At 42.9% G+C, this 17,143-nt stretch overlaps 1 protein-coding gene across 1 annotated transcript in view; it reads left to right on the plus strand.

Annotated features, from left to right (window-relative positions):
- The first annotated feature begins 4,538 nt into the window (after positions 1-4,538).
- spega (striated muscle enriched protein kinase a) overlaps positions 4,539-17,143 on the plus strand; it is a 41,540-nt gene continuing 28,935 nt past the window's right edge. The window contains exons 1-2 of the mRNA XM_070855324.1: positions 4,539-4,632; positions 15,717-15,815. Coding sequence (XP_070711425.1) covers positions 4,539-4,632; positions 15,717-15,815 — 193 coding nt within the window. The remainder of the gene's footprint in view (positions 4,633-15,716; positions 15,816-17,143) is intronic.

The following is a 17,143-nucleotide window of genomic DNA, read 5'->3' on the forward strand; positions in this document are numbered from 1 at the left end:
CACACATGAAGTCAGGAAAAGTCGCCGTCAAAAGACTTCGAAACAGTGAAAATCACTTGCAGCTACTGTATATTGTACCATAGCCCAGATAGCACCCTTCTATAATAATGAGGTTGTCAGCGTGCTCACAGATGCTGTGAGGTTTGAGGCTGTAGTATCAACACAAGCTCTTGCAGTGCTGTTGATTTCCAGGCAAATGAGTGTGGAGCACAGTTACTGTTTTCATAGTCTCACATCGGATTACACTTCCACGATCTGAACTGTAAAGATGATCTCTGTCTTTGAATAAAAAAGTCCATCTCTGGACATTGCAGACTCGCAACCTTTCTAAAATGAAAACACTTTGGCCGGACGGTTTCGCTCGGGGTGGTCGTTCCGTCAGCATAAATTCACACTGCAAAGACAGCGAGACATAAATAATCTTTTTGAAAGGCCTCGTAAACGGGAGTCCCATCTGTCCCACCCTCCATATCATCATGTCTCACTCGCCTCCACCGAACTCTAAGCGTATTGTTGGCATGCAGTGAGTCTAATTCAGTGCAGGTCAGGAGGTAAATTAACTAATTGCAGAGAGGGTTGAAGTGCGTTTCTTGCTCAGGGACACTTCAGCGTGGTGGAATTGAATGGACTGTCTGTTATCTTATCTCGTCACCCAGAGAAAAGGAAAGCATTTGTTGGTGAGATTTCTGTGGCTTTTTTTTTTTTTAAAGCTGAACTCTCCTGTGCACGTCACACACCGCACAGTCCCATTACTATAAAAATATAATATTGTCCACATCTTGTCCACATTTGCAAAGAGAACTCCTTAAATCGTGCGTCAGAGTCTTCCCAGTAAATCTGTCTCTATAATACATGATCTTGAGCATGTCTGACACATTAAACTGCTGGAACGACCTTTATACCGTCCAATGAATACCCAGTGCCACATATTCTCAATTTCTTGATTTAAAAAAAAAAAAAAAAAAGAGCAGTTTCTTATTTATTCTATTTACTTGTGCAGCCTTTTTAACAGCACACAGCTACAAAGTGCTCCACATGTAGAATAAAGTAAGTACAAACATAGCTTTTTGCACAATACGTTGTTATTTGCCCTGCAGTTGCATTGTGTTGAAGTGTTTTGAACCTACCATCATCCAAACCTCAGATTCTGAGTGCTGATTTTCTACTTTGAGGGCCTAACGAGAGGAAATTATTTTACAAGTGATTTCAAGAGCCGGCTTGACGTAGGGAGGGGGGGGGCAAAACCACTGCACCGAACTGCATTTTGCAGTTAGGGTTTGATTGAAGGAGGGTACAGAATGCAACTGTCAGTGAGATCTTTGCTGGGTAGATTTGATCTTGGTCTTGCTGCCTTGGCTTGGAGGGAGTTGACAGTGGAGCTCACATGTCAGCAGCTCTCACACTATGAGCTGGCACACACGCTCCAGCTGGCACCTCTCTGTCTCGCTCTCCTGGGTTTGGTTTTCTCCCTTCAATCCAGCGTCGCTCTCTACTCTTTGACCGCTGTTTCTCATTACCTATTCCTCTCTCTTCGTCTCTCACTGTCTCTTCATTCGTCTCTCTCGGCTAATTTCAGCTTGACTGAAGTCAATCTAATAACGCTGCAGAGAGCGGTGCGTTTCTTTGGTCCATTTTTATAGTTCTTTATTTTCACTATCTGTCAGTTTTATTCCCTCTTTGGTCTTTGTCTACCTCTTTTGCTGCTTTATTCCTCTACTTGTCCAGAGCTCTAAACTTAGAATGACAAAAATGAGGACCTGAGGCTTGACTTGATTTGACTTATTTGAGACTTGCCCCTCCAGAGGCTTGACCTAAAAGCAGAAAGATCAAAGTTTGTTCAAATCCTGGAACAATGAAAAAATAAAGACAGCAAAAGCATGGCTGTGAACCTTCCATGTTTGATTCTCAGACCCAGACATTGAATAGGCCTGAGAACTGTATGTAATATGTAAGAAATATGTTCATAGCATAGTCAGAATTTAGACCTGAAAATGAAGTCTTGATTTGAGCTTGTGTTAACAGTCTTGACTTGTTCTTCCCCCCCAGTCACTGTTTAATTAATGTTACTATTTACAGAAAAAACAAGCTTCTTATTCTTAGATAACTCCTTTTTGTTTTTTGCCACTATTACTACAATTTTTTTCCATTTTCTGCTGCCTCTGACCTCTGCCTACCTCTTACACCTCCCCTCCTCTCTCTCTCTCTCTCTCTCTCTCTCTCTCTCTCTCTCTCCTTGTGGTTATTTATGGCCTGGTATGTGCAGTGTCGTCCAGAGGGCTCGTGCTCTAGTGATGTGTGGATGCCGCCGGCCCCCTTCTCCGATTGCACAAGCAGACATCACAGATAATTATAGCATCGCCACGGTCAAGACGCGGCGCTGTCACACTCAATCACGGTCAGCCTGATGAAAGAGAGATGGGGAGGGCGTGCTAGGGTGGGGTTAGGGGGGGACAGTGAGCCTGTACTTGTGTGTATTCGTGCACGCGTGTGGTTCGTTTTATTGGCTGTTCCGGGTGCTTTTGAGCATCGCTCAGTGAGTCAGACACACAGTCAGGTCTGTCACTTTAAGATATCATCCTGAGAGATGAGACCAACCAGAGACCAGAGTGGTGCTGTGTCACAAGCCCAGACTACTTAACTCACGTCACCCTCTGGCGTACAGCTTTTGATTAACACACCGTCGGGCATCTAAAGGCCGGATAAGCAGTTTGATGGAAGCTCTGAAAAAGCAGCCCATCGGTCACCTGTGGTATTTTAAGCTACATCCTACGATAGAAGATCTTTGTTGTATTGTGACGCAGGAGGATGAACATCACAGAAATGACTTGCAGTTACTCATGAGCTAACATTTAAAAAAGGTCTTTGTGGAACCTTTTAAAGCAGTGGCGTCCAACCCGGGGGTCGGGACCCCATGAGGACTTGCAGGATATGTCTGTGGGGCTGCAGTGTGATTAACAGCATAGCAGAGCAGAAGAGATCTATCTCTGCTGCTCTTCTTTCACTTTTCAAAAACCCATAGTGTATGACCAGTGTGTCGGCGGCTCTGTCATGAAGAGGATCCATTCGAGGACAAAGTACCTGGCAAGAACAGGAGGACGTTGGTTACATCATTAGTTCAGTGCCACTTTGATTGTGCCTGCATAAACTGGTACAGTGGCACAACTAAAAGAACGAAAGAGAAGCTTTAAAAGCTACTAATGAAGGTCTTTAATCTCAATCCAACTGATGAAGAAGTACCCTCACTTAAAAAAAAATCTATTATCTATCCAAGGAGGCACAGGCTAAGCGGTAACAGGGCAGAGGTCAGACCACACTGCCACATTAAATGACCAGATGTCATCTTGTTTGGCCCCTATTAACCACATGTAGTTGTTTATCCATCACATAATAGTGGAGGATGGTAGGGCAAACACGACGTCTCTCACATGAGTGATACAGACCATAATAACCCTCGTGCCCCATCAGTGTGTGAGTACAAGTTTAAGTATGTGAGAGAAGTATTGAACGCTGAGGATGGATGGATGTGTGAGGAAGAGGGTGAAAGGAGAAGGAGGAAGCTGTCAGGTTAAGCTGGTCTAGAGATCTAGAATGGAAGCTGTGAAGGAAAAGACCCATCCTTGCGCCACCCGGGACGATTATGAGGGTTATAGGGTTAGAGGATGGGTGAACCAGATACAAGTTGGCTTTAGGGCATTAGATGTGTGGTTGACGGCTGCTTAGATGCCGTCATTTGTTAGAGATGTAGTTTTTCAGCAGCGGGGACCCCCACTATGAATGCCAGAAGGTCTTACAACAGCTCTTATAATCAAATTCCTCTTTAGATTCCACTGGATTCCACACATGCAAAGCAGCAATATGAATACTTGTTGTCATGTTTTAATTTAGCAGCACAGTCTGAATTTTATTTTAAGCTCATTCAAGGCTACAGTGTTATTTTCTCCTCCTGCTCCAATGTTTATGAGGTCCCTGTGACCGTCTCTTCGTCCCATAATGTCAATGGTGTATTACAACATGTCTGCCTTGCGCTGGAGTTTCAAAACTCCCCGAAGTCCAGGCAGAGTGACCCACAGAGGACAGCAAAGGTCGTTCGGTTCTGTGATTTTAATCTCCTGCTGTATCGGGGGGGGGGGGCAGGCTCTCTGAAAGGGGGGTGCAGAGAGAAAGTACAGTACAACAGCAGGGGTTGTACTATGCAAGAGTCGAAATAGACAGCTGAAGTTGGCAGTCAAAGTCAGGGAGGACTGGGGGAGGACGGGGAGAGGGGAGGCAGACATGGGCTGAGGAATATAAGATTTTACGGTCCAGCAGACATCTTAAGACAGCACATCCCTGCTCGTTGCATGCTGTAGGAAGCCATTTTAAAGACATTATCGGAAGATAGGATGAAACTGGTGGAAGTAGGCCTGTTGGAGTCATTTTGAGGAAGTTGCCTTGTCTTTTGGCGGTGCGTCTCAATGAAAAGGACTTGAGGAAGACCGTCCTCGGAGGAGTTCTTCCTCTCATCTCGTTCGGTTTTTAGAAAAGGAAGACGAGAAGGCATGTTGCGGAAGGAGCTGCTCGACGCGCGGAAAGCTCTGAGGAGCGTGCGTGCTGTTGAAGGTGTGAGTGGGCCGAGGAGCAAGCTGCAGAGAGGTGAGTGGGAGCTGGTGTCAACACGAAACATGTACTACGACAGCATTAGATGGTTTGTTGGGGATCCTTTCACAGCTTGCAGTAAGAGAAGGATCGCCCTGTTGCAGATAATCGTAAAATGCATACTCAACTAAGTGGAGCAGCTGTAATGGAAATGAAAACAAGGTAATACACTTGAGGCTGCTATTGTTGCTGCTTAATTGGATTCGGTGTATGTCTCTTCCATGCTTTGTCCTGTTCTACAAAGCCCCAGCTACATTCGTGGATAATCCTTTTTACTGCAGGCTTTACTCTTTTAAAGTACAGCAATCTTGTTTGTGTGATATGGGTATGGCTGCTCATAAACACTTCAAGTTATCCGTTGTTTTCTCTTCAAATTCCCATGGAATCACATTCAAACTTCTTAAAAAATGGTAATGGTGTCGTTGGCCTAATCCCCTTTGCCCGAAACCGGCAAATACAACTGAAGCTCATCTTGTCCGAGCAGTCCAATGAGGAAGCTACAGGAACTCCCTTAAGGACCCACACCATGATCCCAACAAAGAGGTTGTCCCACTCATGAAGACAAAGATTTGAAATCACCCTCAGAACTGTAGGGCTGTAGTCAACCAAAGAACATCTCGGTCGACTGAAATTCTACTCCTCAACCAATCGATTGGTCGATTATGCCCAGTTTAACTACATCAGCCGCAGTAGTAAGGAAAGGATTTAGAACACTAAATAAGCCAACATAGGTGTTAGCAGCACACACAGTGGTGTGGTAGACCTGACAGAAGACAAACAAACCAGTGTCCACAGACTATAAAGCTTATATCATCACTTCTTCATAGTGATGGAAACACTAGCAAGTCCAGTCCAAGTCTTTGAAAGGAGACTTCTAACTTCTTGACATTAAATCCTGCCTTGGACAAAGTGCTCTCAGAGGGTGTGGAGGACGTGGGCCAGCCTCAGGTATCCGTCTTCATGTTTTCTCCACCACCCCAATGGTTCACGGTCAACTCACTGTGCTGAGGATAATCTCTCATTTTGTCTGTGCTGCGTCATCCCTCACCTGATTCTGTGGAAACCAGATCTTCCTCATCACAGCAGCACACCAATCTCCATTTTTCCTTATCAGTCTTCTTTCTTTTTTTTTTTTATTAGTATTCCTCCTCCTCCTCCTCAGCTGGAGGTTTACCGGTACTGGTGCTACAGCTGCACAGCTACTGTGTAGGCTGTATCTTGTTTTTCATCATCCAGAAAAGAGACGAGGCTCTCTTTTACTGCCGCTGTAATGTCGTGTCATCTTCAATTAGCTTGCTTTTCATGTTTTCTGGTAACGTGGCTGTCATCATACGTGACGGCCAGGTGTCAAGTTTGACAGCGAAGGTTTGGTAGCAGCGAGGAAGTTTTGCTCAGGCACAGTCATCGTGGATTTCAGTACGTTTCTAACAGAATGAAGCGTATCGCTCAGAAACAAACAGGTCTGTGTATGTCCCTCCTGCCCTTGTACATAATGAATTGGTCAGATAAGAGCATATCAACCAACCGACCAGAGAGTGTCAGCCCTACAAAGTGCATGTATTAGCAGGTGTATAAATACATGGATGACCACTAGACTGACAGCTATATCTCAGACTTCTGCTTTACAAACCCCTAAAATGTAACAAATGGTGACTTGTAAGGAAAAACTAAACATGAAGAAGACTGATAACATGATATTTAGATGTTTTAAATGTTTGCTGCAGTGGAACCTCCAGCCCACTTGCGTGCTCGGTCTCTGTCAGACCACACAGCACGGCTTTCCTGCTCTCATCAGTCCTTATTGACCCAGTCCCCCTGTCTGGATTGCGATCGGCTTACATCGGCAAACCGGAGCAGAGATAATCAATAGCCGCTTGATGATTTCACATTCTCGAAATATTGCATTCAAGTGGATTAAGGATACAGTGCAATTAATTAGGTTCTCTATTCTCACGAGGCAGCTGAGGCAATATGTGAGAGTAAAGCCAGCGTTGTTTCTCCGGTGTTTGGTCTGGCAAAGGGTGTGTTTGTGTTCCATCCCGCTGGTACACAGTCATTCACAGGAACCCTCAGGGATTTGGTCGGGATTAGGTGGTAGGATCAGGTTGCAGTGTGACTGTCAACATTGGCCACTGTCATTTGGGATTTCCAAACCACCTCATCATATGCACTGAGTCAACATACCACCACTTGCTTTTGCTTCTGAAGCATTTTGGATAGCAAATAAAGAAGCACCATCTTTATTTTCACTTACTCTCCTCGGTGTACTCCTTTGGTGCACGTTGTCTACTTGGCCTTTAAGAAAATAATCAACAAGTGTATGTTCTGGCTTCAGATTGGCAGCTGCAAAAAGTCAGTAGTTGATAGTTACCTGCTAAAACATGCATTAAGTATGCAGCAATCATAATATAGCAACTTAAAAGCTTGTAAAGATTTGAAAGATACTCAATTCAATCTTAACTTTTTGGGTTCGATATTACGAGTGGGTACAAGAGAGCAGGGAACAGGTTGCAATGGCTGCAATATAATCCTTCCAGACAATCCCTCCCGGTCAAAGTACGTCTACTTACAGGTTTAGATTTGTGACAGCATCACAGAAAGGATCCCTACATTGAATCTGAACTAACCCTTAAAAACACCAAAGTCACACTGATCGAGACAGCAGCAGACGAGCAACACATATGTAAAAATCCTATTTTTATCAAAGCAGTCTGGTGGCTTTGAACCAAGCAGTGTCATGGTCTCATGGCTGTTTTGACAAAAGATTAGAGGTCTATCTCCGTAGGAATCCTTTTCTTCACACAACAATCCGAGTCCGTCAGCTGCAAAACAAGCACTTTTTTATTGGACGTACTTTGATCTGGCGCAATTGCTTCAAAGGATTACATTCATTCATTACAGCTTGTTCGCCACCCGCTCTCAGCTGCCGGCGGAGGCAATCTATTGAACCAGTTCCAAAAGGTTTTCCACTGATCAGTCATTTCAAACTGAAAATATGTAAAAAAAAATAGGTCCCAGGTTTAAAAATACTTAACTTATCCTTTAAGAACGAGATAATAGGTAAGATAGTAAAACTCAAAGGTGAGTTTGTAATGCTGTTATTTACAATTACAATAAACTCATAATAACTTTCTTAAGCAGTCTAAAATTGTAAAGAAGTGCTTATAAATAACATGATTCTGATACTATATTTAACACTTCTACAGCCTTAGTAACGTGTATTATATAATAATCTTAAGCAGCTTCTAAGGACTTAAAAGGACCTTGTCACCCATTGTTTTACTGAAGGACTTTACTATAAAGCAGTACTGTGGGGGTACTTCAGAGGAGACTCTTTTCCATACAGAAGACTGGTGTCAGATGTAGACATACATAACACGGGAAGTCTGGCTTGATATGACAAGTCTTGGTCTGCACTGAAAAACAGAAGCAGTGTGATCACGCTGTGATGTAACCGTTGCAGAATCTGTTTTCTGTTGCAGAGAGATTATGCCAGACTTGCTGCTGATAAAGCTGTATGCCTGGAAGGCATCCATCAAGGCTGCTCCACAGAAAGCAGCCTCTGTCACAAAATCAATGGGTTTCCGTGAAGCCTGCTTACTCTCTTATTGTTTTAGGCTAATGAAACTGTAGCATGCTCTGAATTGCACTTGTCCAGTGTCTTTTCAGTGCTCATCCATGTGTCTATGATTTCTCCATCTGTGTTAAGATCGCACAGGCCAAAATTTACCATCTGTAGGTCAGACGGAGATATTTAAATCTAAAAAAAGTTTCATTTGCACTGGCATGACAGGCACGTCTGATACATGTTGGAGGTCAGTAATGTGGACTGGCTTACGTCCAAGTCTGGGAGTAATGCAGCTTTAAGCATTGCAAAATTGCAGAGGACAATGTGGCCTCGTGAACGATCAAATGACCAGATTCAGAGTTGGATAAATGACCTGCACCAGTACAATCTAATTGTCCTTTCTTAATGGCTAACATTTTGTGATATCCCAGCCAGAGATTAGTCGAAGCTGAATCATTTTGGCTTTTAGCAAGTGCACAAAAACAACCTCATGAGAGATGTTTCCAAGCAGCGTGAAATGGAAGCTTCCCCTCTGCATCTGGCCTGGATGATGGTCGTGGAATCTCGTGATATGATGGGCTTATTGATCCGGGGACGTTTGAACTGTTACTTGCGGGTGTATCCCATATCACGCATAAAGCATTGGTATCGATTGGTGCACTCTCTGCCGGACCGAGTGCCTCTCATTGGGGGGTGGAGGAGGAACGCGAGGCGGGCGAGGGTGAAGAGAGGGAGGTTTGTTGGAATAACAATTGAAAACTGCAATCCACTGAAACTGGGTTTGTCTCTAGTGAAATATGATCACTATTTAAATTCAAATCTAGTTTGACGTGATGGTGATGAAAAATTCCACTCGTAGCCGGGTGATAATCATCCAATTAATGGAGCAAGAGAAGGGGAAAGAGGAAAAAGAGCAGTGAGAAACTCCTGATTCATGGCAGGAGTAAATCTCACATATTGATTCTGTGTTTACAAGGCCATAAACAGTAACATGCCTCACTTAACATCACTAAAAAGCACATTGTTCAGCGAAGCAAGTCAGCAGCGGAGGATAGAGGAGCTGTGCTGAAATGAGGACGAGGGCTCTGGGTGGTTAGCTGGTGAGAGAGGTCTGGGTCTGCCTGTAATTATTTTTAGATTCATTTGATGGAGGAGGTGTTCGGGAGCCCAGATGTGTCTGAAAGAACAATTAATGCGTGTCAGAGTGTGTGTTAGAGACAGGGAGAGAGAGGGAGTCACGTTTGCTCAGCAAATCAGACGCTCTGAAGGGAAATGCTCCATAATATTCCCTTTCCACAGGCCGTTATCTAGAAATACATATCAGTGTTCTATCGATAATGATTTAGTGAGATGAGAATAAGACAGTAGTGGAAGAAAGGCCAAACCTTTCAGGTGTAGTTGTTTCAAATGTAATAAGATAAATAACCAAAAAACAATGGATTAAATGATTGTATGTGAAAGGTGTTACTCTTAGCAACAACCTCCCAAACAGAGATGAATAACTCTGCAGCTCCCCTACGATACACAGCATTTTACAATCTTTCAGCACGTTTGTTTTGGTTTTACAGAACCACATCTGTCTTTGTTTTACACAAAGTGGCTCTGACCAGCATGGATTGTTTGACAGACAAGGTTAGCAAGTAGCTGCCTAGCGCTGTGGAGCTTTTAGCGGCTAAAGAGCCAGACATTTCCCTCAGGAGCTGGTGGAGACCAAATACTTGTAACAAAAACTTGTTCAACTGCTCCCAAGTGGCCTAAAAAGTTATAGCAAGGTTAACTGATGTCAGTAACTAATCATTTTAAAGACTCAGTCTGCCGTAGTTATTAGTGCTGAGATTATTCATGAAGTGGTTAACTGACTGACATCTGCTGAACGACTATTTAATAATCATTTAAGTCATTCATCCAGCAAAAATAGCAAACCTGTGCTTTTTCAGCTTTGATGATCTGATTTGATGATATGACAGTTTTTATGTGACATTTGTCTTTTTGGACTTTTATTTTAGGATATTGTTTTGGGTTCTGGAAAACTGTGAGTGAGCATTTTGCAGTATTTCTTTTTCATCTTTTAATAGACTGAGTGATTAATCCAGAGTGAAAACTAATTATTTTATGACCAGCAGCTGCCGGTTGTGTACCTGAAATAAGTAACATGCATCATTCTGTAATCCAGTCGGCTTCCAGTTTGTCCTTCTGATCCAAATAGCCTTCGGCTGCTTTACGCTGTGGCAGCCTTGACCCTATCGCTGCTTAACGCTAACAGACGTGGAAGATGGATAAATAATTGATGGCTTATTTGCTGAGGGCTGCTTAGAGGGGAAAACAAAGAGAAAAGAGGGGAATAGACTGAGATGTAGGATGAGATGAGATGTGATGGGATGAGATTGAAGGCTGCGTATATTCATATTTCTAAGAAAACAGAGATGTGTTTGACCCACCCTTCCCCCCCCTCTTTAATGTAGCCCTTTCATCCCTCCATCCTAACATCTATGCCTCCTTCTGTTGTTCCTCTGCTTTGCCTCCTCCCTCATGAATCTTTTCCCCACCAATCTTGTCTCTTGCTCTCGCCCCCACTCTCTGCTCTCCCATCTCTCCTCTTTGTGTCTTCCCCCCCACTCTCCCTTTCCCCCTCCCTCTGACTCTTCCTTTGCCTCCGTCTTGCTCTTTGTCGCTCTCATCTGTCACTCCCGCCGCTCAGGACACAAGTCCACATGCTCTGTCGGAGCCGGTTGTTTTCCTTTTTGTTTTTATTCCACCCCCTCCTCTTATTCTCCACTCTCATCACTGCAATCAAGACCAACACACCCCTTGCGCTCAGACTTCCAACCCCCACCTCCTCTTGTTCGGAGTGCGCTCTCGGTTGAGGCAGAACGGGCAGAGGTAGCGTGTGTGTGTGTGTGTGTGGAGGGGGGTTGGACAAACCAGCTGAGAATTGCCCCTCCAAAGGCAACGTCTACGTCAGAGAGGGACGCTGTTCACATCAGCGGATACACACTCAGACACAAAGACACCTGGCTCCGGCTGATTTGCATCCTCTCTCCTTCTCTCACTCTCTCTTTCTCCCCGTCTTGCTGCCAGACTGGAGAGTAAACACACCCACACACAAAAAGCAGCTGAATCCCGGTTTGAATCTTGATTTTTTTTTGTTGTTGTTGTTGTTGTTGTTGTTGATGCCGCCACACCCTGGGCTTATTCGGGTTGTAGGGATGCTTTTTTGAGCTCATGCCACAGGTAATCTTGCACGCTTGACAGGAAGCACTACTTGAGGAGATGAAGAAAATCTGGTCCAAGAAGAGGTTTCAGGTGAGTTTGCTCCTTTTTGGATAAAAAAAAAAAAAACCCCAGCATTTGCTGATGTTGTCATTAAGCTCTATCTTTGTTGTTTTTTATAGATACAAGCAGGTTTTTACATATTTGGAAGTCTTGCCACACCCTTTACCTGATAACGAAATGCAAATTTGCTGATTTGTGACAGATAACAGCGTAAAGAAACATTTGAATGTATTTTGTAGTGACTACAGTGATTAAAAAGGGCAGCAACGCTATTTAAAGCTTTCGCTCATGTTGGAAAAATGATAAAAGGGAGAAAGTATGGCCAGGAGAGCTGTTTTCTTCCTTTGTTCTCTGTTTTCGGTCGACAAATCCGGACAACAAAGTCAGCCCTGGCAAACTCTGGTTGCCAGGTAGAAAACTGTATTTTAGCACAGTATAAGAGATGAAAATGATGCCTTGACACCCCCACATTGAGACACCGAAAAGGCAAAATAATCCCACTTTCACATGATCAAACAGTCACATTGTGCACGTCTTGTGTCGTGAAATATGTGTCTTGACTTGGCCGTTTTGTTACGCAAGTCATTTTCATAACAGGTTTCACAAATTCAGAGCCGATGAAAAGTGTGTCAGTAGGCTACACTCCATGGAGACATGAGAATCAGGGCAGCCAGGGCTACGAAGTGAGCAACGCACAGGATAAAGCTGATTTCTGATGGTCGCTTTGCCTCCTCTGAATTCTGCATCAATATCAAACCTCAGAGAATTATTCTTTAGCTTCCAGCAGCAGATTTTTTGAGAATAATGCTGGTAGGATTTGGATTATACCCATAGAATATTTTTGAAGTATTTGCCAAATGCAGCCCTTTCAAAAGGATGCCGTTTGTGGCTGGGTCTTGCTGATATGATTGCCTGGAGGCCATAACAATGGAGATCACGACAACGATGGAAGCTTCTAGTGGAGTCTGTCAACCAGCGGTTACCACCAGGCAACAGTTAATCAAATTGCCTGACACAAAAACGTTAACCAATGGGGAGTGCGCAGAAAACGTGTGGGGGTTGGGGGGTGGGGGGGGGAAATGAGTGTGAAATGAGTCACTGCACTTCGCACTTTTGCTACTTTTGCTTTCCATCCGCTGCAAAGCAGTGAGTCATTCTGAGGAGCTCTCCTTGGTGCTGATTGACAGACTGTCCAAGAGGCAGTTTTTCCAACTGCTTTATCAGCAGGGACACTCAAACATGGCCGGAGGAGTTTGTCAGCTCGTTTTCATTTGAGAAATTCATCTTTATCATAGATATGGCCGCCTGATAGTTCAGTGTTATCGTGCATCAACTCCCCGTGGACTCTTAAGTGTGATATGATCACGTCGCAATTAATGTTTTCAAAGCAGAATTAAATTAAAAGTTGGAAATTCAGACTGTTTTTTTTTAGTACTTAGTTTTGTCTGATGTGACGCATCAGTGGAACAAAATTCCCTGCTTTGAATATCAATTGAATGTGGACTGTAGACCTTTAAAACATGCCGCTGTCGCTGTCTGTAAATGTGTGAGCGGGGTGAAACGGGCCCCGGGACAGGACTTTGAAGCTCATACACATTCTTATTTTCTTCAAAAATCTCAATTCACCTGTGACATAATCATTTCAGCTCAACGGTCCAAGTTATACCTTCTATGGGGGCTTTCAAGCAGAAGTCACTGTATATAAGCAAATGGAGAAAATGAAGCAAGCTCCGTTCGCTGATCAGGCCCTGTAGAAAGCTCCAGAAACATGTTGACCTTTGAGTTCTCAAGGTCAGAAATGAGCTAGCACGCCCAGTCAATGTACCACTGAATGTAATTATGATCTGGTGTTTCATTTTATATGCACTATGATATTTTATCTGTGCATCTTGTGGATAACATCTCTTTATACATAAAGTTAATTACTAAACGATGGCGAATTCTAGTGCAAATCTTACATACTGAATATCAAATATACTAGCATTCACTCGTTCTACTGCTTAGAGTTAAGGATGTGGCAACAGAGTGCTTTTGGGCAAAAAGAGACCTTTACAGTTTGCATTCTAGTGTTGTTTTTAAAACAGAATCTTTTGGCTGTGTTTGCTGTTGAATAATGCATTCTACTCTGTATTTTGTTTCAGAGAACTGGGCACTCGACACGGACATTTGGCAGATTTACCCATGGTGTGTTGTCAGTATGAGCTTTACACCAATTCTACTCTGTCCTGTTGTAATCTACTCTGATCTTGTCGGTTGAAAATCTTAACTACTGTGGCCTGGTGATTTTCTCATGGCCTTTTCCCCAGCTTGTGCCTCAACTTTGATTTATTCCTCTAATAACTCTTTTTATATATGAAAGTTGCTCTTGTAGAACGTTTATATTGCTTTAGTTTATCTATATGTTTTCACTGCTTGACTGCTTGAAAACAGAGTGGGTTTTATTATTGTACATCCACCCCCACAAAGCAATAGTTTTTGTAATCACGCTGTTGCCTCCCTGCATAAAATCTTTGAGTGAATAATGTCGGGCCTTGATGGTTTATGGTATAATATTTGGCAATATTTGTGTAATCTATGGTCTGAGCCAAACCAGAGGCTTGCTGCACTCCACTCCAAATCATATTTACATTACAATACAAGCTATACACCATGAAATATTTACCCTCGTAATTACATTGCTGAGTCGATTTCCCTCGCCTGATGTGCAAGCTCTTTAACTTCATTTGACACGGATGGGTGGATCTACATACCCACACCCAGGAAAACGCACACACGCTGCTAGCAATGTAATGAGTTAATGGTGATTGTTCATGTCACATTGGCTTTCTTGTCATTAGGCAGATCTTCTGGAATTATCTAATCAGGATCTGACTTGATGCGAGGCGCAATGAGGTGCAACCTATTTTGCGGTTGTCGTCCTCCTCCTTCACGAGCTCTCTAACCAGTAAACATATCTGTCAGCCACCCAGCAGTTTGGCTGGAGATTTTAGACTCTAATGGGTACGAAGAGGATTGGTCGTGTGGGTGAGAGAGATGCTGGTTTCCATAGTAACGGTGCTCTCCCGTCTGCCCTCTCTTGCTGCCACTATGGAAGCGAAGTTTTCCGCTCCTGCCGAAAGCAAAGCTATGGTAAACCTGCCTGTCTTGATTCATCTTTAGTTAACTTTTTTTTTTCTTTTCTTTCTGTTAAATCTTCTCATCCGTCTCTCCTCGACTTCATCTGTTCACCCTGTTGATGTACCGTGAGCTCAGCCACAGAGATGTGGACTCTCTGTCTGTGTTTGTTTGTGTTTCTGTCCTTTTTCCTTTCGTTTTGTTTTCTTCTCCCTAATATTTAAGATCAACCCGCTCGAGAACTCCGCTCCCCATAATATTTCTTTATTTCTCTACACCACCACCTCTTATATTTGTCTTTTTCTGTTTTTGAATGTTCCTTCCAAAATCAAGACTACAGTCAAATAAATATTGTCCCCGTCTCTGTTGTTGTTTGCACATATGACATTTTTGTGGTTTGCGATTCAGTTTCTGTGCTATTTGTAACGTCATTTCCTAAATGGTTGGCATTTTCGTCACTGCTGCACAGAAATATCACTTTGTGTTGTTTCTCTCATACCGATGCTTTGAAAAGGTTACCCAGTAATCACCTCATGATTTAAAAATTTGATCGATTTTAAGTGTGAAGAATGAATCATTCTTAATACCTGCTTTCTGGCATCATCTGAGTTTTCTTAATATTTGATGCTATTCTAAAGCCTTGTTGAATTGTATTCGGTTAAAAGGTGTATTAGAAGGGTGTGAGCGATGCTTTTAAAAGGTGTCATGGGTCTTGTTGATAGATTTTTTTAATACAGAGCAAAGTAAAAATAAAAGGAACAAAGCAGAAAGTCTAAATAAAGAAACCTGCTGTTTTGTTACCACAGTCAAACAGACCCAGACCCGAGGAAAGAGAGCCTCTACATTCCCCCTCCCCTCCATGTATCAGTCATGTATTTTTACAAGCCACAGCTGGCTTCATGTCACGCTCGAGCTTCAACCCATTTATTTCACTCTGGGGGCTCTCTGTGGCTCTTTTCAAGGACCCATCAAACTCTGTGCCGCTAAGCAAGTGTGAAATGCCATTTTCACTGGGACTCTGTTGTTTCAGCCTCCTCTTCTCCTCCACCTCAGTTTCTCTTCCCTGAATATTCGCCCTCTTTCTCCATCTTAACTCATCTCCGTGTTTTGCATGTCTTTATTTCAGACTCTGAGACCACAGAGGATGAGACCACAGAACCTCAGATGGAAACCAAAGAGGGGCCCGGGAGGCACCAAGACAAAGCCGGACGGAGAGGAATTTCAAGTATGTCACACAAAACCTTGCTGATGATTATGTATTATGTTTCACCACTTCCTAGATTAGCTCTTCGTAACTGACATTTCAGGTTTTATTCCCCCCTTAAATTTATATTTCTATAGTTGCAAAAAGGCAATGCTTGCAAAAGATTATACAGTAAAAAGAGAAGAGTGCAGCATGCACATATTTAGTAGCTCTTTAAATCTTATTTATGAGGTGAAAGTCAGTATTATTTACTGCAGCACCAACACCGCTGCCAAAAGGACACTTCCACAAAATTATGATTCAATGCGGATTGATAGATTTAATGGAGGACGGTTATCAGCTTGGCCGAAGATGTGCGTTGGATAAAATCCGATATGGCAGAATGCATGAATCCCTCATGGTGTGATGCAATAGTGTGACACACTGCCCTAGTTTTCAGCAGGGAACCTGTCTCAGGTCTGGATCTCAGCGCGTGGCTCCACAGGAAACATACAGCCTAGAAAAACTAAGACTGCTACACAAATGGCTCCAATTATTCTAATATATTGCGCTTGTGCTTTGCCAGTTGAATTCAATTAGAATATAAATGTAGAGCATTAGGTTTAAATAGAGATGGATTCCAGCACAGTCGGTAGATGGATGCTGAGGGATACACAGTTTTGGAGAGCTGACATTTGTGCCAGATATTTGCTCCTTCCAGCTTCTCCACTGTGAGGATTTGCTGCTTTTCTCTTTTTTTGGACTGTTGGTTGGATACAAGAATATATTTAAGGAATCCTTCAGCTGAATCTGCTATCCATGAAAGCTTAATCAATAACAAAAACCATTATTTGTTGCAGCCCTATCATTTTTCACATCATTCTATGACTACTTTCTATGACACTATCAGACAGCAGGCTTGTACCCTCTTCTATATTTCAACTAATTATTAATGTATAGGCAAGTCTGTTGATCATTTTTGAATTATTCAAATAAGAATTTAGCACATAAAGTCGTTGAAATCATCAAAAATGACCAGCGTTTTATTGTTTTGTCTGAAAAACACTCTAAAACCAAAAGAAACTGATTCATTTAATTAGCTTCAGCACTCATTTGCTCATCACCTATTTCACACCTGTCGTGTCCTGTTTTGGTTCTGGACGTGAAGAGATTTCACCGGACCAAAGGCAAATCTGACCAAGCCTAAAGACAAGCAGCACATTTTAGGAAGAAGGGGAATTCGCTCACCCTTGATCTCTTAATGCGAATGTTTAAAATGCAAATGTAAAAAAAAGGATTTCCTTGAGTGGCATGCATGAACCAATTATAACCTTATTAGCCTTTTTCCTGTCAGCATTTCATAGATCAAA

Source organism: Pempheris klunzingeri, chromosome 24, assembly GCF_042242105.1.
Source record: "Pempheris klunzingeri isolate RE-2024b chromosome 24, fPemKlu1.hap1, whole genome shotgun sequence".
In the NCBI taxonomy this organism is placed as follows: Eukaryota; Metazoa; Chordata; class Actinopteri; order Acropomatiformes; family Pempheridae; genus Pempheris; species Pempheris klunzingeri.